This window comes from Ahaetulla prasina, chromosome 4, assembly GCF_028640845.1.
Source record: "Ahaetulla prasina isolate Xishuangbanna chromosome 4, ASM2864084v1, whole genome shotgun sequence".
NCBI lineage: Eukaryota > Metazoa > Chordata > Lepidosauria > Squamata > Colubridae > Ahaetulla > Ahaetulla prasina.
The window spans coordinates 80,261,063-80,285,602 of record NC_080542.1 but is presented as its reverse complement, the minus strand read 5'-3'; the positions used below and the strand labels follow the sequence as shown (position 1 = coordinate 80,285,602).

General features: G+C 42.6%; 1 protein-coding gene across 3 annotated transcripts in view; it reads right to left on the bottom strand.

Moving 5' to 3' along the window:
* GLB1 (galactosidase beta 1) overlaps nt 1-24,540 on the bottom strand; it is a 210,845-nt gene that overhangs the window by 16,458 nt on the left and 169,847 nt on the right. For all 3 annotated transcript variants that reach the window (XM_058183979.1, XM_058183980.1, XM_058183978.1), the window contains one exon: nt 2,629-2,718. In XM_058183979.1, coding sequence (XP_058039962.1) covers nt 2,629-2,718 — 90 coding nt within the window. The remainder of the gene's footprint in view (nt 1-2,628; nt 2,719-24,540) is intronic.

Below are 24,540 nucleotides of genomic sequence, written 5' to 3'. Positions count from 1 at the left end.
AATGGTCTACAAATAATTGACTGGCTATTCCAAAAGTGCTTTTTCAAGAGGCAACTGGACTTTCTGGGTTTCCTGAATGACTAAGAATCTCCACAGAAATTGACTGGCTAGTGTTTTCAATAGTCCTCAGATTCTGATAAAATTCCTATAAATAAGGTGGTCCCTAACCTAATTTGTTACTTATTCTTTACAGATAAACATACTAAATATTTCCTGCTTACTCCTCTAGATTTTTTAGAATTTAATTTTTAATCAGGGGCCCAGAAACAAGATTTTCCTTCTGCGACATAAAAATCCTTATGTGAAACATAGGAATGTATATTGGGTAAATCTGTTGTTTACTTGTTTAATCTTTGTACAATTTCTATACTGCCTTTTTTGCCAACTCCAGAATTTTCCATCTATCTAGAAACTATTTTCCCTCTATTACCACAATTCTATTACCACAATTCTACTCTCACTAATAAGAACTAGATTTAAATGAATGTTTTAAAATGAGATTATTGTTTTTAGTACTAACTAGAAATTAATCCTGCCAATCCCAATTTTATGGTATTAGCAAAACACCTAAAAAGTTTTATTTTGCTATTAGAGAAGTCATCATAGAACATTGAAGTATTTAAGCATTTAGAATATTTAATGAAGCAGAAGAGTCGTAGGTGCAGTGATTAGACTGTAGTACTGCAGGCTACTTCTGCTGATTGCTGGCTGCCTGCAGTTTGGCAGTTCAAATCTCACAAGGATCAAGGTTGACTCAGCCTTCTATCCTTCCAAGATCAGAAAAATGAGGACCCAGTTTGTTGGGGGCAATATACTGAACCTGTAAACTGCTTAGAGAGGGCTGTAAAGCACTGTGACTATAAGTCTAAGTGCAATTGCTATTGCTATTTTAGAAGGCTTTCACAACAAATATTAAAATAGTAGTAGCTAAGATCTCAGAGGTGGGGATGAATTATGCAATTTCACTATCCAGAACATTGCAAAAAGTTATTAGAATTCCTGCTCATCTTCTACAAGTTGAACTGGACATGTTTCCCTGAAAATAAGACCCTATCTTATATTTTTTGAGCCTTGAAATAAGTGCTTGGCCTTATTGCCATGCACTCAAAAGTCCAACTGGGCTTATTATCAGGGGATGTCTTAATTTGGGGGAAACAGGGCATTAAAATCTGGGTTGGTAAGCTTTTAGAAACAAGCTTGGGTAATATTTGGATTTGTTATTCCAACAAAACATTTTCCTTAAATGAATGTTGGACAAGTATTCTCTTTCTATGCCAACCATTCTCTTGGAATCCAAGAAGTGGTGAGACTTATTTATAATTTGGACACTAGGAGGGATAAGAACTACTGTCAGCCTCCACTCCAAGCTTCACTCTATTTGTGTTATATGTGTGCAATTTATATTCAGTACTTTTCTTTATTTTCAAATGAAGTCAAGGTATATTCTTTCCTAAATATAATCAGAGGCAACCTGACAACTACATGGTGATAACTAAATTCTGATATTTGCAGAAGTTGAAATTAGACCAAAAATAAGCTAAACATTTAACCAATATAACTGTCTACAAAATTTGGAGACTATTTACAGCATTTAATTGTTTAATTAGTAAAAAAATTCTTCAGTAGTAATTAAAGATATTCGTATTTTGGCAAATTCCTTATATAGAGATTCTGACATTGTAGTCATTTTCAGTTTGAGGATCTTCAGCATTATTTTATATGACTGTACTATTTATCACTCTATTAAAAGAATATTGAAAAAAGGTAGTCAAACTAAGAAAAAAATATTTTACCTAATTTTAGTGAAGGTGTGTCACAAATAAGCACAAATAAATGCTTAAATTGTGTTTGAGCAAAACCAATGTTGAGTAAAAATGTAATTTAAAATTTTGTAATGTCCCTGGGCATATATAATTATTTATTCTGTGTAAAGTTGTGCACATTATTGTCCATTTCAAGTTGTATTTGTGTTTATATACGTGAATATTTTAATACAAAATTTTATATAATAAATAGGGGTCAGCAATAGGAGGGAGTAAACTTCAAATCTCTATTCACATAAATCTTCCATTTTTTGATTCTATAAAAAGTTGTTCAATATTTTAATGCAAATCTCTAATTCTTTTCCTCTCTTCATTATTTTCCAACTCCTGACACTATTGCAGAGAAAGTTTTTCAAATTTTTACTTCTTCTATCTTTAAAACATTACCTCTATAATTAGATTTATTGCTCCATCCTCATAACTCATTTACTAAGTTCAAATCAAAATCCCTGACTAATCTAGAGTACTTTTATTCAATCACCATTTCTATTTATAGCTCTCACATTTATCTTATGCCACCCACACTAGTCACCACTCCCTTTCTGATACATTTCACTTCTTAAGAATTCAGTATCAGAGTAGAAACTCAAGTTCTCCATTAATAGTGCAGAATATGCAAATAGCACAAACTTCCTAAAATGTTGTACATTTCTTCTAAAAAGTATAACAGAGAATAGAATAGCCCAACTCCTCCACTAATTTAAAAGGTAAATTAAAAATGAGTAAATAATTTGACATGGCATACATAATTTAATAAACTGGCCAAATTGTGAATTAAAAAGTCTATGAAGGGATCAACTTTTACCTGCTTTAATTGAACAAACGTCAAAGGATACATGCTTTTAATTGGTCCAGATGGGGAAAAATCATTCAGCAGTTCAGTCACTGTTCCAACCTGTAATGAAGCAAAAACAGTGTCAAGGTTCCAGAAATACCTCTTCTGCGTAAAAGAAACTCAGAGACATTTCTTTTCCAGAGTTCTTTACTAGCATGAGGAGACTGGCACACGATGAGTGCAATTCCAAAACTGAAGTTCCGGATTCTTTTCCCCAGTTATACAAACCCCAAGAGTCCCACCCCCCTGACCCCTTTGATGGTCACATGGTCCCACGTTCTCCCAGTCCATTTGAATATCTTCTTGCCACTCTTCCTGCAGATGTGAACCCCATCCGACCTTGACCGTCTGAAGAATGTTACCATACCCCTCAGCCCCCCTTCTTCCCCTCAGGGGAAAAATGTGGCAGCGTCTGGAAACCTAAAGTCTAATATGGTTTCCAGGCCTGACAGGCGTCCCCTCTTGGAAAAGAAGCTATATCCTAGGAAAGAAAACAAAGAGTCGATAAAGAAGAGTGTCAGTGGTCCACACTTCCCTTCTACCCCCCCCCTCTCCAAGAGGTTTCTTAGGTTTGTCAGGGAAAGTGTCGTGAAATTGTTTAATCAAATTGTCCGCATTTACTTTCCAACTTTTGACCCAAGTAGATTCAGATAATGGATATCCCTTCCAGTGGACTAAATATTGTAATTGACCTCTATATAGTCTAGAGTCAAGGATTTTCTTGATTTCATAGTGGGTTTCACCTTGGATTATCAAGGGTGGTGGGGGAGCGGCAGGTTGAGGTCTCAGACCAGACTGTCTAGCAGGTTTTAATAAGCTGGTATGGAATACCAGGTGTATTTTCCCCAACATTCGAGGGAGCTTGAGTTGGACGGTAACGGGATTAATAGTTTTTACAATGGGGAAAGGACCCAAAAATTTTGGACCGAATTTTCTGCTGGGTATCCTTAATCTTAGATACTTAGTAGACAAAAAGACTTTATCTCCAATGCGAAAAGGGGGTTGAAGGGAACGGTGTTTGTCAGCTTGGGCTTTGTAATTTCGAGCTGTCACAGCTAAGGCCTTTTTTGTGTTTTCCCAACCTTTCTTCAACGAATTCATCCAGTCCGTTAGGGAAACCGAAGTGGGGTTGCAGGAGTTCAGGCATTGGAACCAAGTCCATGCTGCTGGTTACTTGAAAAGGGTTAACCCGTGCTGCTGTGTACGGCATTATTATATGCAACCTCTGCAAATGGTAACAAGTCGGACCAGTTTTCTTGTTGGTAATTTACGTAACACCGTATGTATTGTTCCACCATCAAATTTAATTTTCAGCCACTCCGTTAGTCTCGGATGGAATCCAGAACTAAGTCCTTGAGACGACCCAATGGACCGTAGGAACTCTCTCCAGAACTTGGCTGTGAATTGAACACCCTGTCGGATATTATCCTTTAGGGACTCCATGCAGTCTGTAGATGTGTTTGAGGAAGAGCTTTGCTAATTTTCTAGCCGATGGCAATCCGCTGCACGCAGTGAAGTGGGCCTGTTTAGAGAACAAGTCCACTACGGTCCATATCACTGTATTTCCTCCACTAGGTGGGAGTTCAACAATAAAATCCATGGCAATCTCTTCCCAGGGTCTGGTGGGTTCGGCTACGGGTTGTAGGAGTCCAGGGGGTTTCCCTGGTCTGGACTTCATGGTGGCACAGGTAGCACAGCTCCTGACATAGTCTTCGACATCTGATTTCATTTTCGGCCACCAGAATTGTCTTCTAGCCAAGTGGAGAGTTTTTAAAAATCCAAAGTGACCTCCTAGGCGAGAGTCGTGGCTTCTCTGTAGTATTGGCAACCGCATAGCGACGGGTACATAAATTTTGGTGCCCTTCCAGGGTATCCCATCCCTCAAGGTGAGGTCTGGCAAGTTTTCTTTAAACCAAGCATCGTCAGTGAGTGCTGATTTTAAGTCCGCTAGCAGTTTATTTGGTGGGATGTTAGTACTGCAGCGTGATCGCGGTCGAGTAAGTGCTTGGCTAGCCGGTTCGCTATCGGGGATCATCGCATGTCTCACCTCTTCGCGTTTGCTATCAAATTGTGGTTTCCTAGATAGGGCGTCAGCCAGTAGGTTTTGGTCGCCTGGGATGTATTTGAGGGTGAAATGGAAGCGCTTGAAAAACTGAGCCCATCGAACTTGTTTGGGAGAAAGCTTTCGGTTTTTTTTTAAATATTCGAGGTTTTTGTGGTCCGTCCACACCTCGAACGGTTCCTTTGCCCCTTCAAGGAAGTGTCTCCAGGAGAGGAGTGCCCAACGTACTGCAAAGGCTTCTTTTTCCCAAACTGCCCATCTGCGTTCAGTGTCGGTCAGTTTTTTAGATACGTACGCGCAGGGCATAAGGTTGTTCTCGGTATTCCGTTGTAATAAGACAGCGGCTACTGCTACATCACTTGCATCAGCTTGGACCACAAAAGGTTTATTTGGATCCGGGTGTTGAAGAATCGGTTCCATCGAGAAGAGGCGTTTCAGGTGTTCAAAGGAACGTTGGCAGTCCATTGTCCAAGGTAGGGGTTGGTTAAGTTTGGGTTTGGCAGGTAATGGCCCAGTTTTTAGTAATTCTGTTAATGGTAGAGCTACTTCATGAAAGAAGGAATGAATTTATGTAAAATTTGCGAATCCCAAGAAACTTTGAAGTTGCTTATGTGTGCGTGGCGGTTGCCAGTCCAACACTGCTTTTACTTTGGCTGGGTCCATTTCGATACCTTTGTTTGATATCCGGTAACCTAGGTAGTCCAGGGATTCCTTATGGAATTCGCATTTGGAAAGTTTGACATATAGCTTGGCGGCTAGGAGCTTTTTAAGAACTTGTCTGACCAATTTGATGTGTTGTTCCATATTGTCTGTGTAGATAAGAATATCATCTAAGTAGACAAGAACCCCATTGTAGAGATGGGGGTGCAGGGTTTCATTAATTAGTTGCATAAAAACAGCTGGAGCCCCTTGGAGGCCAAAGGGCATGACACGGTATTGGAAACTACCCAAGGGGCAGTTGAAAGCCGTTTTCCATTCATCACCCTCCTTGATGCGGACCCGGTAATAGGCTTCCCTTAAATCCAATCTGGTGAAAATTTTTCCTTTTGATAGGTGGTTCAACAAATTGTGCATAAGTGGTAAAGGGTATGTGTTTTGTATGCAAATCGCATTGATATTTTTGAAGTCAATACATAATCTAAGCGAACCATCTTTCTTTTGTTTAAATAGCACAGGAGCAGCTACAGGTGATTTTGCTGGTTCAATGAACCCTCTGGCTAGGTTAGTGTCAATGTATTTTCTTAGTTCAGACATTTCTGCTGGTGTCATTGAGTACATTTTGGGTTTCGGTAACTTTGCCCCTGGGTGCAATTCAATTGCGCAATCAGTTTGCCGGTGGGGGGGTAAGAGGTTACATTCATCCTCGCTAAAAACGTCTGATAAATCCATATATGCTTTAGGGATGCGGGGTTCATTAGGAGACGGCTTGGATATGGTGGTTGTTGGTTCCCTCTGGTGGTCATTTTGGATAAGGTTTTTCTTCTGGGGGGGTGTATTGGGTCTAAGGGTCCGAAAGTCCATATAATTTTCCTGAATCCATCCTCCCATTTGATTGTGGGTTCCCATTTGTCCAACCAAGCTAAACCCAGGATGATGGATTCTGACATTTTGGGAATTACTATGAATCTTATAAGTTCATGATGGGCACCAATTTCTAAGCGAACCAGTTGTGTGATTTGGGTTGTTGGAACGCCACCAATCAAGGTTCCATCTACTTGGTGGAATTTAATTGGGTGTTTCAAGGGAAATGTTTTTATACGGAGTTGGGCGACTGTGGAGGTTGAAATTAAGCATCTGGTGCATCCTGTGTCCACAATAGCGTCTAAAACTTTTTTGGCGCCTACCCCTGGAATTATTAAATTTACTTTGATGGCAAAAGGAGGAATAGGTGCACTCACCATTGGGTCGTTTTCTGCTTGGTTTGAGTCGTCGGGAGGTGAATCAGATGACGGAAGGTCAGTAGGAAGGTCTATGGCTTGTCTCGCAAAGCGACTGGTATTAGGATTCTTCGAGGGGTTGCGTGGTCGGGTAGCAGTTGGTAGCCGATACTGTGGGAGGGGTGTTGGGGCTAGGCAAACTGACGCTCGATGTCCTAGTTTTCCACAACGGTAGCATTTGATTATTGTTGAAGGTTGAAAGGTGGAGGGTGGGGTTGGTCTTGAGAGAGAGGATCTTGTAGGTGGTCGTTGTGGAGTTGTAGTTGGTGGTTGGCTTTGGAGGGGGTTGAATTCTCTGTCCAGAGCGATGGACACGTTGTACCAGGCATTAAGTTGTTCTGGGATTCCTCTGGTGGAGCAGGCTTTTCTGATGTTTTGATCAATCGCGTCTTTGAAGTAGTGGAGAATAATTATTTCTGGCCAATGTCTAAGATTGCCAGCAACTCTTCTGAAATCCCATACAAATTGTTTTAGTGGCTTGTTGCCTTGTTTCATTGTTTTTAAGGAGGTTTCACATTCTGCAATTAGGTCATCATCTTGAAACCGGTTGCGAAGCAGCGCTATAAATCCCTGAACATTGTTTAGTTCTGGTGCATGTTCATTGTATAGCTGAGCTATCCACTCTGAGGCTAGCCCCACATTCATACCATCTGAGATGGCGTTGATTAGGCTTCTTTCTGATGGGTATTGATGTCTATATTGTTCAACGTAAGCCTCAATTCTGCTGAGAAAGTAAGCCAGGTGGTGTGGATTCCCATCAAAGGTTGGTTTGAAAGGGGGAGGGGTTGGGGGAGCGGGTGCAGGGGGGTTTAGCTGGCCTGCTTGCGGCTGAAGAGGGATTTGCAGGGGCGGGGCCGTTGCTGTTGTGGCTGGTTGTTGAGCTGTAAAGGGGGGTGGAATTCCCCCTGGCTGCTGAGAAGGAAGTTCTTGAAATGCTTCCGCTGATGAAACAAACATCGGTGTGGGGGCCCCAGGAAAGAAAGGTGCTGAACTGGCTGGTTGCCATTGGTATTGGATCCACCCTTGTCCAGGATAAAACGCCCAACCAGGAGGAATAGAAGCTGCTGGAGGCAGCGTAGGCCTCTGTTGGCGGGAAATGTCAATTGGAGGGGGGAGTTGCGATTTCCCCCAAGCTCCTGGTGCTGCCTGAACTCCCTGCCGTCCGAAAGAGGGAAGGGAGGGTTGTCTGCGTTCATCGGAACGGCTTCGAGCTTCAGTAATTTCTCTCTCTCTGGCGGGAGGGAAGGTGAATTTAGGCTGAGCTAAAGGCTCTCGAGGTAGGTGGACTGAGCTTATGCGGGGCCTCACTTCCAGACGCTCAAAAGTTTCAGGGAGGTCTAATAGGGACTGGGATTTCAGGGGGTTTCTCAGGTCCCAATCCAGTGACTCTCCCGATTCTCCAGGTTTTACTGTCCTCCAGTGAGGTTGAGAAGAGGGAGGGGGCTCTCCATTCCGCCCCGGGGAAATGTTTTCTCCCGACTGGCAGCTTACCCATGAATCAGAGTCCTTGGGCCGTGCTCCAAGCTGACAAGCAGGCTCTACCACTTCGGGGCTTCGAGTCCCCTCCTCCGATGGGAAATAGGTGACTTCAATTAAATCGTCAGATTCATGTTCCGGTGCTCCTTCTACGCTTTCAACTTGCTGCTCTTCCATCTTCACTGGGTCTTTGCACCGCTGTGGAGGTTGTGGAGACTGGGGCCCAGCACCCCTCTAACGGGCCCCCTCTGAGAGGAGGAGAGGGTACCGTTAGCAAAAGAAAGTTATCAGTTTTGGAATAATGTCAAGGTTCCAGAAATACCTCTTCTGCGTAAAAGAAACTCAGAGACATTTCTTTTCCAGAGTTCTTTACTAGCATGAGGAGACTGGCACACGATGAGTGCAATTCCAAAACTGAAGTTCCGGATTCTTTTCCCCAGTTATACAAACCCCAAGAGTCCCACCCCCCTGACCCCTTTGATGGTCACATGGTCCCACGTTCTCCCAGTCCATTCGAATATCTTCTTGCCACTCTTCCTGCAGATGTGAACCCCATCCAACCTTGACCATCTGAAGAATGTTACCATACCCCTCAGCCCCCCTTCTTCCCCTCAGGGGAAAAATGTGGCAGCGTCTGGAAACCTAAAGTCTAATATGGTTTCCAGGGCTGACAAACAGAACATAATGTGCATTGAAAAAAATGCAGAACACTATCACAACCATTCTAAACAATGCTTACATAAATATTTAACAGAATTTGCTCTAAAGATATTTATTTTAAGATATACAATAGTATATGTATAAGAACCATTAGCCCTTCTGCCTGTAGCTGTTTTCATACTTTTTAAATTTTATTTATTTATTTTGTCACACAGTATATATAAGCATAAGCATGAAAATAACTATATAATATATAAGCATATATATCAGCATAAGTATGTAATAACTATATTAATTGGATATAATGAAAGGAAACAATAGGATAGGAACAGTAGGCACGTTTGTGCTCTTATGCATGCCCCTTACAGACCTCTTAGGAATGGGGTGCAGTCAATAGTAGACAGTTTTTGGTTAAAGCTTTGGGGATTTTGAGAAGAGACCACAGAGTCAGGTAGTGTGTTCCAAGTATTAATACCTTTGTTACAGAAGTCATATTTTCTGCAATCAAGATTGAAGCGGTTAACATTAAGTTTAAATCTATTGTTTGCTCTTGTATTATTGTGATTGAAGCTGAAATAGTCTTCAACAGGAAGGACATTGCAATAGATGATTCTATGAGTTAAACACAGGTCCTATCGAAGGCAGCGGAGTTCTAAATTTTCTAAACCCAAGATTTCAAGTCTGGTGGCATAAAGTATTTTGTTGTATTCAGAGGAGTGGAGAACTCTTCTTGTAAAATATTTCTGGACACGTTCAATTGTATTGATGTCTGAAATGTGGTATGGGTTCCAGACAGGTGAGATGTATTCAAGAATTGGTTTAGCAAATATTTTATAAGCACTGGTTAGTAGTGTAGTGTTTCTGGAGAAGAAGCTACATAAGATTAAGTTTACAACTCTTAAAGCATTTTTTGCGATGTAGTTGCAGTGGGTTTTGGCACTTAGATCATTGGATATGAAAACTCCAAGGACTTTAACAGGGTGGGGGTCGTCTGTAAGGTAATGTCCATCGAGTTTGTATTTAGTGTTTAGATTCTTTTTTCCAATGTGTAAGACAGAGCATTTGCCGGTTGAGATTTGGAGTTGCCAAGTTTTTGACCATTCTGACACAAAGTCAAGGTCTTTTTGAAGGGTAGCTGTATTGTTGGTAGTGTTAAATATTTTGACATCATCAGCGAAGAGAACACAATTACTTTTAATATGGTCACAGAGATCATTAATGTATAATATGAAGAGTGTTAGTCCAAGAACACTGCCTTGGGGAACGCCGCTATTGACAGGAACAGAATTTGATAGGGCACTTTCTACTTTGACCACTTGTTGTCTGTTTGACAGGAAAGCTGTTATCCAATTGTGGAGGGGTCCGGAGATGCTGTAGGATTTTAGTTTTAGGAGAAGTTTGTCATGTACCACTGAGTCAAAAGCTTTACAGAAGTCTATGTAAATTGCATCTATTGTTTTGCCTTGATCAAGATTTGTAGTCCATATGTTTTTGCAGTGAAGAAGTTGTAAGTTACATGATAATTTTTTTCTGAAACCAAATTGTTTATTAGAGAGTAGATTGTCTGTTTCTAGGTGGAGGGTAATGGATTGGTTGATGATAGATTCCATAACTTTACAGGTGATGCAGCATAGACAGATTGCTCTGTAATTTTCAACTAAGCCGGGGTCTCCTTTTTTGAAGACAGGGATGACCATGGCTAATGACCAAAGTTTGGGAAGGGAACTGGTCGTGAAGGCTTTTCCAAAGATTATGCTTAGGGGTTCTGCTATATTAGTGGAAAGCTTTTTTAAGAAGTATGCACATAGTCCATCAGGTCCTATAGATAGGGATGGTTTCAATTTGCAAAGAATTTTTTCAACATTTTCTTCAGTGAAATCTATATGTGTTAGGTCGTTGTTGGTGCGGTTGGGGAATGTCAGGTATGAGCTATTACTGTTAACAAAGACTGAGCCGAAGAATGTGTTTCTCACACAAGCATATTGAAGGGTGTAGTAATTCAAAATGCATGCCAATTCCATGTAGGGATAATGTGAAAACTCAGTGAAAAAAAATTTCCTCCAGAGCTTATATTTTATAATTAACTTTATTGCCATAATGTAAATGAACTACCTTATCCTGAAGATACGATTCTTTCCTGAGACTAAATTCCCTGATGTGTTAATTCTAATTTAACCGTTTTTCAGGATTCTTGCACATTGTTCAACTACACACTGTAAAAGAAGAGCTCCATTTTTTAAAACTTCATAACAAAGTTCAAATTTTCCATCTCCAATCTCTAAAGCACACTACTACAAAGCAAATGATTTTTTGCCTTTTGTTTAAAAATAGAATTTCAAAATCACTAAATCAAAATTTCCCAACTCATGACTATGCAAATCTAATGGCTATATAATACCATTGTTTATTATTACTACATTATTACTATGTAATAATGGCTATGCCATAACATTGGATCATCTCCCCCCCCCCCGGCAAAATAAAGGCAGAGCTTCATCCCCAGCACCAAGGTTTTCGGTGATTAGTTGCTTGAAAGAGAAAGATCCCCAGCGTGTGAGGGAAATCCCAGCGTGTGAGAGAAATCACCAGTATGAGAGAGATCGCCTGGTCATTGGATCATCTACCCACCGCAAAATCAAAGGCAAAGCTTCATCCCAGCACCAAGGCAAGTCTTCTGCAACAAAAATACCTGATGCCTCTGACCAAAAGTTCTCAACTACCTCAAAAACTCTACTAATATCCTCTACTTCACCAGGAAACAATCTGGCTAGAAATTCAAACAAATAAGAAAACTTCAAAAGCCAAAACAAAAAACATTTCATTATTGACCCAGATGCCATTAAAACAAAATACAAACCACGTGGCTCTATGGAAAAACAAAGGAGAGATCCCAGCATGTGAGAGAGATCCCCAGCGTGTGAGAGAGATCACCAGATCATTGGATCATCTTCCCACCACAAAATCAAGGCAGAGTTTCATCCCCAGCACCAAGGCAAGACTTTTGCTACAAAAATACCTGATACCCCTGACACTGACTCACTGATTTCTGATCTATATATTAATGTAATGCATTGATAGTACTTGATTAATTGTCCAGTAAACTAATATATTAGTTTAACTGATAAGAGTAACTTTAATTACTGATTTATTGTATAACTGTAATTACTATGAGTAGTGAAGCATTGATCAATTGACTATCATATAGAAAAATTAGTTATTGATTAGTTATTGACATTAATTAGTTTACTGATTATTTGCTATATATTGATTTATTATTGATACTGACTAATTAATTTTGTCAAACATTGACTGATCATTGACCATGCCAGGCAAAAACTCCAAAAAATCCACCACCAAACACCCACAAATGAAAGATATCAACGAGGACCCCAACGACTCCAGCACTTGCTATAAATATAATGAATCTATCAACAAATATGATGTATTCAAGAAATGCCATTTATGTACCAAATATGCCCACCACACCTGTCTGAAAATAAACAAACGGATAGCCAATTTCCTACAAGCATATCCTACATTTCTCCATCTATTTCCATCTTGTTTGCCAAAATTTGACAACTTAATTGCCATGTCTGACATTTGACATTATATTTGTTTGTGAAACATGGCTAAACTCATCCTTGCCTGACTCCATTATCACAGTAAGAAAATACCATGTTTATTGGCCTGATCCCGAAACCCGCAAAGGTGGTGTAGCTATCTTCTACAAAAAGTCACTAAACCTAAAAAATATTCAAGTTGCACATGACCTTGTTATTCCAGAAAGTATCATCTGCAAACTGTCCTTAAACACCACACTTTGCTTTTTACTATGTTACAGAGCCCCCAACTACGACATCGCACATGCGAACAAGTTAACTAAACTACTAACATGGGTAGCCTCTTGCCCATACCCTCTCATCTTTCTGGGTGACCTCAACCTACCTCTTATTAATTGGACAATAAATGAATGTACAACTGAACCCATCCATACAACCCTATATAATGCTGTTACTAATCTAGGTCTAGCTCAACTAGTAACTAGAAACACTATATTCAACAACTGCCTCGACCTCATCTTCTGCAATAGCTTAAACTCAGTTTATGGACTACAAATAAAAGAACCTTTTTCCAACAGTGACCACAGCATGATTGACTTTTGTCTCAATATATGCCCTTACAAAAATCACCATAATAATGGGATACCCAACTACAATTTCAGAAAAGCCAACTATGATCTCATAGACCTCTCATCTCTTGATTGGCAAATTCAATTCTCTGACTGTAACACTGCCGAAGACCATTATAATATTTTCTTGCTCAAAGTCAATAGAGTTATTAAACTATATGTATCACTAATCACCACCAAAACCAAGAAAAACAAATTACCCATATTAATAAGAAAGCTCCAATCAAAAAAAAAAATCCCTCTGAAGAAAATACAAAATTGACTATGTAGCTAACTTTAAAAGCCGATACAAAAATATATGCCACCAAATAAAGACTGAATACACTAGTTACCACATCAAACAAGAAGAAAATGGCCATTGTTCTTACTTGATATGCCCTTTCTCTGTATAGGAGGGAAAGACAGTCAGGCATGGGTAGACTCTGTCTGTCAGCCAATAGGACTGAGTCTGCTGATTTTAAAGTCCCGCCTCTTCCTGCATGACTCCAGTTTATTGGTGATGACCTTGATGCAGATTGATGTGTCATATCTGAAATGAGAAAAAATTAGTGGCCACCCTCCCCGATGCCCCCAGGCCGACCAGCCAGAGTGCGGCTGACTGCCCTTCCCTCCTATACAGAGTAAGGGTGTATCAGGTAAGAACAACGCCCATTCTCCTGCTTGGTGGGAACGGCAGTCAGGCCTGGGACATACCAAAGCCTGTTGTCCTATCAGGAGGGAGCACTGAGGCCCATCGTACCCCGATCCATGTGGATTCCCTGTAACATGCATCTGCTGAAGGCAGCATCAGTTGAAGCATAGGAATCCAGACGATAATGCTGAATGAATGGCGTCAGGGAGGACCAGATAGCAGCCTTGCATACTTCCTCTAAGGATGCTTGAGTTGCCTATGCAGCGGAGGTGGGCCGCACTTCTGGTAGAGTGAGCCATGATGTTACGAGGTGCCGGCAATGCTTGAACCTCATAAGCCGTGGAGATGGCGGCTCTGATCCACCATCCCAATGATGGTGCAGAGAACTTGGAGCCCATGGAAGCCGGGTGAAAGGTGACAAAGAGAGTCTCAGTTCGACGAAAGGAAGACGTGAAGAAAATGTAAATCTTGAGGGCTCTACAGACTCTCTCAAGGCAGTAGACCGGAGAGGGGCAAAAGTTCAGAAGCACCAGCTCCTGCGACCTATGAAAAAGAGAGTTTACCTTCAGGAGGAAGATAAGGTCCATGCGCAGGACCACTCTATCATTGTGGAATATGCAGAGATCCTTATGAATGGACAGCGAGGCCATTTCTGAGATGTGACGAGCCAAGGTGATAGCAATAAGAAAGGAGATCTTAAGAAAAAGAAATCAAAGGCCCACCTCCCTCAATGGCTCAAATGGAGCTCTGGTCAAGGCAGATAAAACTTTGTTGAGATCCCAAGTTGGGAACCGGTGCACCACTGGAGGGCGAAGGTTAGTGGCTCCCTTCAAAAAATTCCGGATCACAGGATCCCTAGCGATAGACTTAGTAGAACCACATGCTAAGATTGATGAAATGGCAGCCACCTGATGCCTGAGGCCCATCCTGCAAGAATTCCAGGAACTGTGAAACGGAGACAGAAGTAGGCGTGAGTCTGTGGCTCCTGCACCAGGAGGAAAATGATTGCCAAGTAGCTTCATAAATGCAATTGGTAGTCTTGATTACCCTGGAGGAAAGGTTAGTCTTACTTAAAATATCCAGACAGTTAACCGTAAGAGGTGGGGTTCCAGATGAACTAGCGCCCCTTGAAGGAGAGATATTCTGGAATCAGGAATCCTCCAGGGTTCACACTGACAGAGACACCAAATCCGCAAACCATGCCCTCCTGGGCCAGTGAGGAGCGATGAGGATGAACTCCACTCATTTGTCCAGTAGCTTCCTGATGACCCTGGTGATGAGGGGCAAGGGAAGAAAGGCATAGAGAAGAAAATGTGGAGGCCAGGCGCTCCTTAGGGTGTCCACTGCCTCCGCTCCTGGGGTTGGAAACCTGGCATAAAAGCGTGCGACCTGATGGTTGGCTTGAGACCCAAATAGACCTACTCAGGAAGGCCAAAGCAGTTCATTATTTCCTCGAAGAGGAGGGGGAGAAGATTCCATTCTGTTTGGTCCACTGGAGATCTACTGAGGTAATTGGCTCGAACATTGGCTGCTCCTGAAATGTGGGCAGCCCGCAGAGAGGACAAGTGACCCTCTGCCCATAGGCCCAACTTCAGGGCCTCCTCCATGAGGGTTCGAGAGTGAGTACCCACTGGCCTGTTCACGTATGCTTTATTAATTAGATTCATTTATTAATTAGATTTATATACCGCCCTTCTCCCGAAGGACTCAGGGCGGTTTATAGCCAAAATAAAAAACATAGTTACAAAAATTAAAGCACTTTTAAAAATCTGATTCAATTAAAGGCCAAAAACAAAACTTTAAAACTATAATAAAACCATTAATAACCCCTAATTAAAATTACTTTAAGCGAGCCCTGCGCGGGAAAACAAGAAAGTCTTCAGCTCGCAACGGAAGGTCCGGAGGTCAGAGAGTTGTCGTATCCCTGGAGGCAGCTCATTCCAGAGGGCAGGTGCCCCCACAGAGAAGGCCCTCCCCCTCGGGGTCGCCAGTCAACATTGTTTGACTGACGGCACCCTGAGGAGGCCCTCCCTATGGGAGCGCACAAGTCTATGGGAGGCTATTGGTGGCAGCAGACGGTCCTGTAAATAACCCGGTCCTATGCCACGGAGCGCTTAAAAGGTGGTAACCAACATCTTGAATTGCACTCGGTAGACCACCGGAAGCCAATGCAGCCTGTGCAGGAGAGGAGAGAACTGTGCCTCGAGTTGCTCCCTCTATTACCCGCACGGCCGCGTTCTGGACCAGCTGGAGCCTCTAGGTGCTCTTCAAGGGGAGCCCCATGTAGTGAGCGTTACAGTAGTCCAGACGGGAAGTGACGAGGGCGTGAGTGACCGTCCATAAGGAATCCCGGTCTAGGAAGGGACGCAACTGGCGTATCAGGCGAACCTGATAAAAAGCTCCCCTGGCAACAGTCGTCATATGCTCTTCTAACGACAACTGTACATCCAGGAGGACACCTAGATTGTGGACCCTCTCCCTGGGGGCCAAAGACTCGCCCCCAACAGTCAGCGATGGAATCAGCTGGCTGTACCGGAATGCCGGCATCCACAGCCACTTGGTCTTGGAAGGATTGAGTCGAAGCCTGTTCTTCCCCATCCAGACCCGCACGGCCTCTAGACACCGGGACATCACTTCGATGGCTTCGTTGGGGTGGTTAGGGGTGGAGATATACAGCTGAGTGTCACCAGCATACAGATGGCATTGCACTCCAAAACCACAAATGATCTCACCCAGCAGCTTCATATAGATGTTGAACAGAAAAGGCGAGAGAACTGACCCCTGTGGCACCCCACACATGAGGTGCCTCGCGGCCATCTCTGCCCTCCTGCCAACACCGTCTGCGGCCGGTCAGAGAGATAGGAGGAGAACCACTGAAAAACGGTGCCCCCCACTCCTAAACCCCCCAGCCGTTGCAGCAAGATATCATGGTCAATGGTATCAAAAGCCACTGAGAGATCTAATAAGACCAGGGCAGAGGAACAACCCCTGTCCTGAGCCCTCAGAGATCATCAACCAACGCGACCAAAGTCGTCTCCGTGCTGTACCCGGGCCTGAAGCTGGACTGGAACGGGTCCAGATAGACAGTTTCATCCAGGTACTGGGGGAACTGACGCGCCACCACACTCTCGACAACTTTCACCACAAAACGAAGGTTGGAGACAGGACGATAGTTCGATAAAACAGCTGGGTCCAGGGAGGGCTTCCTGAGGAGGGGCCTCACCACTGCCTCTTTCAAGGCGGTAGGGAAGACACCCTCCATCAAGGAAGCGTTGACAATTCCCTGTAGCCAGCCTCGTGTAACCTCCTGTGTGGCCAGTACCAACCAGGAGGGACACGGGTCCAATAAACATGTGTAGCATTCAGCCTCCCCAGTATCCTGTCCGTGTCCTCGGATGCCACAGTATCGAACTCTTCCCAAATAATGTTCTCAAGACCTACCTCCATCATCCCGTCCGAATCTACCCAGTCTGCGTCCAAACCAACCCGGATCTGAGCGATTTTATCGTGCAGATATTGTCCAAAATCCTCAGCACGCCCTTGTAAGAGGTCCTTCCGCGCCTCCTGATGAAGGAGGGAGTGGGTCACCCCAAACAGGGCGGCTGGGCGGTTATCTGCCAATGCAATAAGAGCGGAAAAATACTCACATTTTGTCGCTCTTATCGCCACTAGATAGGTCTGAATGTAAGACCTTACTAGTGTTCGATCAGATTCAGAATGGCTGGCTCTCCATCCATCTCTCATCTTTGGCTGACATTGTCCGTCAAAACCAGCACATTGTGATCCTGAACTAAGTCGCTGAAGCGTAGAAGAGCCAGGTGAATAGCTTGAAGCTCTAGCCATTTGATGTTCTGTCTCTGTTTCAGCTGAGACCACTGGCCTTGAGCCAAATGGGGACCGAGATGAGCTCCCCAGCTGGGCAAGCTTGCGTCGGTGGTGAGAACCAGTTGCTGAAGCTCTCGGAACTTACTGCTCTTGGATATTGCTGGGCTCATTCACCAAGCTAGGGAGTTGATGACCGCTGATGACAAGGGGACTATGGTCAAAGAAGTGCTCCTGTGGGACTGTTGAAATGGGAGGAGGAACCATTGAAGCTCCCTGCTGTCAAGGCGAGATCACGGGATGATGCCAAAGGAAGAAACCATCTTCCCCAGCAAACTGGACAACCCCAAGAAGGAAGAAAAACAAAATACTTCCTCCGGCAATGGCCCGCCAACTCCACTAGACTAGACTGATGCTCAGGAGAAAGAAAGACTTCTGAAGTCACTGTATCTATTACAGCTCCCAAATGTAGGAGACGGGTCAGGTGACTTGTGCCAGTTAATCAAAAAACCATGAGCTTGTAAAATTTGAAGAACAGTGGCCAAATCCCCCTGAGCTAACTCAGCTGATCGTGGGAGAATAAGGATGTCATCCAAATAAAAAAGAACGTGGATAGGGAGAGAACGTATGTGCCCAATCAGGACAGCCATGAGCTTAGTAAAGACCCTTGGGGCAGAGGAAAAGCCAAAGGGCAGGGCACGATATTGGTAATGTCTGCCAGCATAACAGAGGAAATTGTAATGGTCGGGTTGAATTGGGACATGGAGATAGGTGTCTGTTAAATAAACAGAAGAAAGGAGATCCCGCTCAAGGATCTTTCTGGGGAGTAGTCTGGAAGGACTGGATTTTGAACCGATGATAGACAATAGTTCAAGGACTTAAGGTCTAAAATTGCCCTCCATCCCCCCAAGGCCTTCCGCACCAGAAACAGTCGGGAATAGAACCCCCATCTGCGCTGCTCTGGTGGAACCAACTGAATGGCTCTAATATCCAAGAGGTGTTTAATAGCTGATTCCACCAGAACACGCTTGTCCCTATCTCGAGAGACAGGACATTGGATGAAAACCCTCGGGGGAACAGAGCGAAATTCGAGGGAGAGGCCATACCTGACAGTCTCAAGATCAGAAAGATCCGAAGCAAGGTTATACAAGTGTTTATTGAACCCATTGGGCAGGGGACCAGAGCCAAGCACAGTCCACTGTTTGCACCACATCAGAAAACAGTCTGGGAGCAGGAATCATCTCTGTCTGCACAGGAGGTTCTGCGAAAAGAGAAGTAGTTTGGTTCAAACCAGAAGGATTGTGTCGTGTCCCACTCCTCCGCTGACGGCCGGGTCAGGGAAATCCGAATCAGGCGTGCCTCTGCAGCTCTGCCAAAGTCCTAGCAAAGTCCTCAGGGCAGGCAGGAGACCAGAAAGTGACTTCAGCAAGATATGTTTAGACTTTGCCTGACTCAGAGAATGCCAGAAAGCAGATCCTTTATATAGGCCATGGGGTGTGGCTCCATGACTCAGCACTTATCCAGGCCTGCCCCTCCCTTCCTTCTGTTGCCTCCGCCTATCAAGTCTTCTGACGTGAGGGTCACTCCAGTCGGCAGCTGTTGGTAATTGACCTCCCTCAGGCTCACATGCTGTGGAGGAGGGGGAGAGGTCTAGTTGCTCCATTTGCCTGGGCATGGAGCCAGAGCTGGGGGCTGGAGGTGTTTCCTCCTCTTCAGCCTGTCTGGGCATGGAGCCAGGGCTGGGGCCGGGAGGCATACTAGGACATTCCTCCATGTTCGGAAGCAGATAAGAAGACCCCGGCTGTGGTGAGATCGGACGAGACACAACAGATTGGATTCAGAAGTAGAAATAGGATTGCTAAGCCAGATAGAAGTTTGAGCCTTGTATAGCAGGGATCGGAAAACCTGAGGCCTGAAAAGCCCAATAAAGGACGGCTGATCCGAACTGAGGAAATTAGCATGGTCACGCTGTGCTGCTGAATCCTCCACTTCATGGGACCCGTGGGTGTGGCTGAGGCAGTTCACAGAAGAAACTTCCAGGGAAGATCTCTGTTGAAAACCTGGGCAATGCCCTGGCAAATGGCCTCTGAGATAAGAGAAGCTAAGTTAGGAGGAATCTAAGCTTCTGGAGGAGCTGCCAGACCTGAGACAGGATTGTTGGAAGGAAGAGAGACCACAGAATCTCTGGTCTCTGACGCAATCGCATTTGGAGAAGGAGGAGGTAGCTCTCTGGAAATGGGAGCAAATAGAAGAGCTGCTCTGCAGGAGAAGAAATATCCCTTGCAGAAGGAACATCAGGGGACAAAGAAACCCCTGAATGTTCCTGAGCCACAGAAGGTATAGGAGTAGGAGTAGTAGAAATCACCTAGCGGGGGGGGACGTTCAACTCCAGTAGGAGAAATAGCCTTTTTGCTAGTCTCCTGCTGGGCCTTTTGAATGATCTTTTCAATTGCTTTGTGGTACCTCTCTTCAACCTTAGAGGCCTTGGAGGTGGATGAGCGAGATTTGAAAGAGGATTTGTCTCTCCTACTTTGTTTGCTGGGAGGGGCAGTCCCACAAGTGGCCTCCCCAGGGTCCTCCTCAAAGAGTCTTGTTCCCTTGGAGGTTGTAGAGCAGGAAGGCTGAGAAGGCTGTGCGTCCGCTATCTTGGATCCACTAACATGTGGCCACTAAAAATGGCTTACGGACCTTTAATGTGGGATTAGAACCTACTACTCATTTCACGCAGTGTTCTCTTGTCCTCTGATTCTGTCGCCAATAAGGCAGATGTGTCAAAATACGAGCCACTGTTTGAATTGATGTCGCCAGTCGGCCGGCTGTAACACAACTTAAAAATGGCACGGGATGACTCTTCATGCCAAATCACACCGCTGAGCTAAGGCTATAAATGTGGCCTCCTTAGCCCATTGCTGATGGTCCTGCAACCCGGCTCTTGGATCAGCGCATCGGAGCAAGCTTGTGAGCGCTGCCTGAAAGATCTGCCGGCCGGCAGTCCAAAGCGGAGGGAAGACAAAAGCCCCTTTCTTGCTGGAACTCTTCTGGAACTCTTCTCGAGAAGGAAGAGAAAAAACGTTAATGAAATAATCAGTAAAATCCAGAAGGGAGAGAAGACACATCTGTCCAAGCCAGACCTTGTCGATAAACCAGAGTCATGCAGGAAGAGGCGGGACTTTAAAATCAGCAGACTTGATCCTATTGACTGACAGACAGAGTCTACCCATACCTGACTGCCATTCCCACCAAGCAGGAGAACCTTCTGTGCACAAAATCCAACCGCGCCTTATATAATTTTGTAAACAACAAACTTAAAGATTTGAGATCCATCCCATCCCTAAAAGGACCTAACAGTAACAAATGCAATGATGAAGCAGTTAAAATATTAAAAATATTTTTAAGCTTTTATTGATTTTATTACAGGACACAACACAACACAAACATACATAACATAAACACATAATCTGTGTTTTCTTTTTACATGACGGTTTCGTTCCTTCAGCTTTCTACTTTATACATCCCCTTTTTCCCTTCTTTTTCACTATCTTTGACTTTATCATCCCTTCACATCTAGTTTCATTGTTTTACAATATTTTACGTATCTGTTCTCTTCTCTTCTCCATCCTTTTTTTTCTATTCAGTTTTCCTATTCTCCAATCACTCATACCATTTGGTCCATATTTGATAATATTCTGTCTCTTCCTTTTCCTTTATTTCTTTCGTTAATTTATCCATCTCCACACAGTCCAGAATTTGCTTGATTGTTTCTTCTTCTGTTGGTATCTTTTCATTTTTCCAGAGCTGTGCATAGGCAATCTTTGCTGCCGTAATTATATGTAATGTCAAATACTGAATATCTTTACTATAAACTCTGGCTAGTATCCCAAGTAAAAACGTCTCTGGTTTCAAGTCTACTTTATGTCCACTTATCTCTTCTGTCCAGTTTCTGATTCTGGACCAAAATTTTTTCACCTTGGGACATATCCACCATAAGTGATAGTATGTTCCAGGAGTTTTTTTATATTTCCAGCCATTTGGCAAATTATTAAGAAACATTTTAGCTAGCCATACTAGTATAAAATACTATCTGTAAAACATTTTTAGCTGGTTTTCCTTGTATGCCATTGATAATGTCAATTTAATATTTATTTCCCATAATTTTTCCCATTTCTAATCAGTTCTATGTTGTAGCCAAAGTTTTTTGCCCATCTAATCATGGTATCCTTAACTACTACTTCTTCTATTTTATATCTAAATAGATATTTATATATATATTGCTAATTAATTTTATTTCTGTTCCATGAATGATTTTATCCAAATCTAACAGTTCTTTTCATACCTCATACCTATTTTTATCTCTTACCATTTTAGATTGAATTTGTGTGAATGTCTCCCAAGCTATCACCCTACTATATTGTTGTGTTTGCGCCCACCCTACCATATTGTTGTGTTTGCGCCCCCCGTGTTTGCCAGAAAGTGACTTGGAAAGTGAGGGGGAAGGGCCGTCAGGACTTACCTCGGGAGCACTGGCTTCCCTGGCTCAGCTCCAGGAGCCAGAGGCAGGCCAGGTGGAAGAGATAACGAGGCCTCTGTCCCCTGACTCTTTCCCCCACCCAGGCCATGCCTCCAGACCCAGCTGATGGCAATCAGGCCTGGCTGGACCCTAGGTTTCGTAGGCAGGAGAGGCAGGAACAATAGAAGCAGGGGTGGGCAGGCCTAGGAAGTGCTGAGTCATGGAGCCACACCCCACAGGATATAAAGGCAGCAAGAGCTGCTGTGCCTCTTCGTAGCAGGCAAATTAACTGCTTAACTAAGTACTGTTCGTTCCTGGGTGACTCATCGGCGTCGAGGGAGATAACAGAGACACTTGGCAGACACTCGCTAGTTTGCTGCCAGAGCTGATAGTGCCGGCTAATTAAGTCATCCCTCGGACAGAGGCGAGGGGGACAGAACACATATCTTGTTCTAATTCCTGTTTCTTTTTCAATTCTCCCTAATCATTTATCAATTCCTTATATCTAATTATCTTATTTTTCTCCAGTAAATTTGGATATATCAATGCTTCTGTTGGTGATAACCACATTGGGATTCTTGTATAATGTTTTTGTTTTATCTTCTTCCAAATCTGTAGCAATGCATTCCTGATCCAGTGTGTTTGAAAATATTTATGAGTTTTATACTTCTCGTCCCACAAGAATGCATGCCACTCTACTTGTAGTTTGTGTCCTTCTATTGTTAGCACTCTACTATTTTTCAGCTCCATCCAGTCTTCTAACCAGACTAGACTGGCTGCTTGATGATGAATTTCCCATTCTGGTAGCGCCACACCCCCTCTATCGTTTGTATCTTGGAGTAAATTTCATTTTAATCCGGGGCTTTTTCCTTTGCCATATAAATTTGGAAAATAATTTAATTCTTGAAAATATATTTTTCCTAATTTCAATGGTATCACTCGGAACAGAAACAATATTCTCGGCAATATGTTCATCTTCACTGTTGCTATTCTCCCTAAAAATGAGATTTGCAAATTTTCCCACTTCCCTAAATCTTTTTTTATTTGATGCATCAATTTGTCATAGTTGTCCTCCTTAATTGAAGAACATTTCACGGTAAGCCAGATTCCAAGATATTTTATTTTCTTGGTTGTCTTCATTTTTATTTTATCCTCTAATTCAATTTCCTGTTTCTTTGTTAATTTTTTTGTGATCAATTTAGATTTATCCTTATTAATTTTGAGTCCCGCTACCTCTCCAAATTCTTATATCCTTTGTATCAATTTAGGCCCCGTTTCCATCGGGTCTTCCAAAATAAATACCATATCATCAGCAAATGCTTGAGTCTTGTATTCTTCCTTTCTAATTTTTAAGCCCCTTATTTCCTGATCTTTTAAAATTTTTGTTAGAAGAATCTCCAGTGATATAAATAGAAGAGGAGAAAGGGGACACTCTTGCCTTACCCCTTTTGTTATTTCAATTTTCCCTGTTAACCCTTCATTTATAACTACCCTAGCTATTTGTTTAGAATATACTTTCCCCACCATTTTTTCAAATATTTCCCCTAACTTCATATAGTTTAATTGTGTTGTGATAAACTTCCAAGTCAGATTATCAAATGCCTTTTGGGCATCAAGGAAAACCAGCAGCGCTCGTTCTTCTGGGTGACTCTCATAATATTCAATCACATTCATCACTATCCTCATATTAGTTTTAATTTGCCGCCCTGTCAGAAACCTATTTTGATCTGAGTGTATGTAGTTGTTCAACAATTCTTTTAGTCTTTCCACTATTATTGTTGCGAACGTTTTGTAATCTGTATTTAGGAGAGAAATTGGCCTATAATTTTGGATTTGTTGTGTCTCAGTGTCCTCCTTGGGAATAATGGTAATAATTGCCTCAGTCCAGGTTAAGGGGATTTTTGCTGCTTCTATTGCTTCATTATATGTCTCTAACATTTTCCACTACCTCTTGTACTACTTCTTGTGTTTTTTTATATAGTTCAATCAGTATCCCATCTGGGCATGGTGACTTATTGTTCTTTTGTTTGCTCAGGGCTTTTTCAAATTCACTTGTTATTGGCCTATTTAACATTTCTTTTTGTTCTTCAGAAATTTTATTCATTTTGCTCACCTCTACATATTTATTGATTTTCTCCACCTCTATATTTTCCTGCTTATATAGCTTTCCAAAGAAGTTTTGTATTATTTGCTTTTTTTCTTTTTGTCTAGATTGTATTGTACCATTTTCATCTTGTAGTTGTTGTATTATTTTCCTTCCTTTTTCTTTTCTTAGTTTGTAAGCCAACCATCGTCCTATTTTATTCGCATTTTCGAAATGGTTTTGTTTTGCTATCCTACTTTTCTATGCTATTTCTTTTTGTGTTATCAAATTAATCTTATGTTTGATAATGTTCCATTTCTCTTTTATCTTTTTATTTTGTGGGTCTTTTTGTGCTTCGTATTCTATATTTTTTAATTCTTCCCACAAACTTTCTAATTACTCTCTCTTTTCTTTATTTTTCTTAGCATTATATGCAATAGTCAATCCCCTTATATAGGCTTTTGTGGTATCCCACAGGTTCTGTATCGAGGTATCTTCCTTTTTGTTTATTTGAA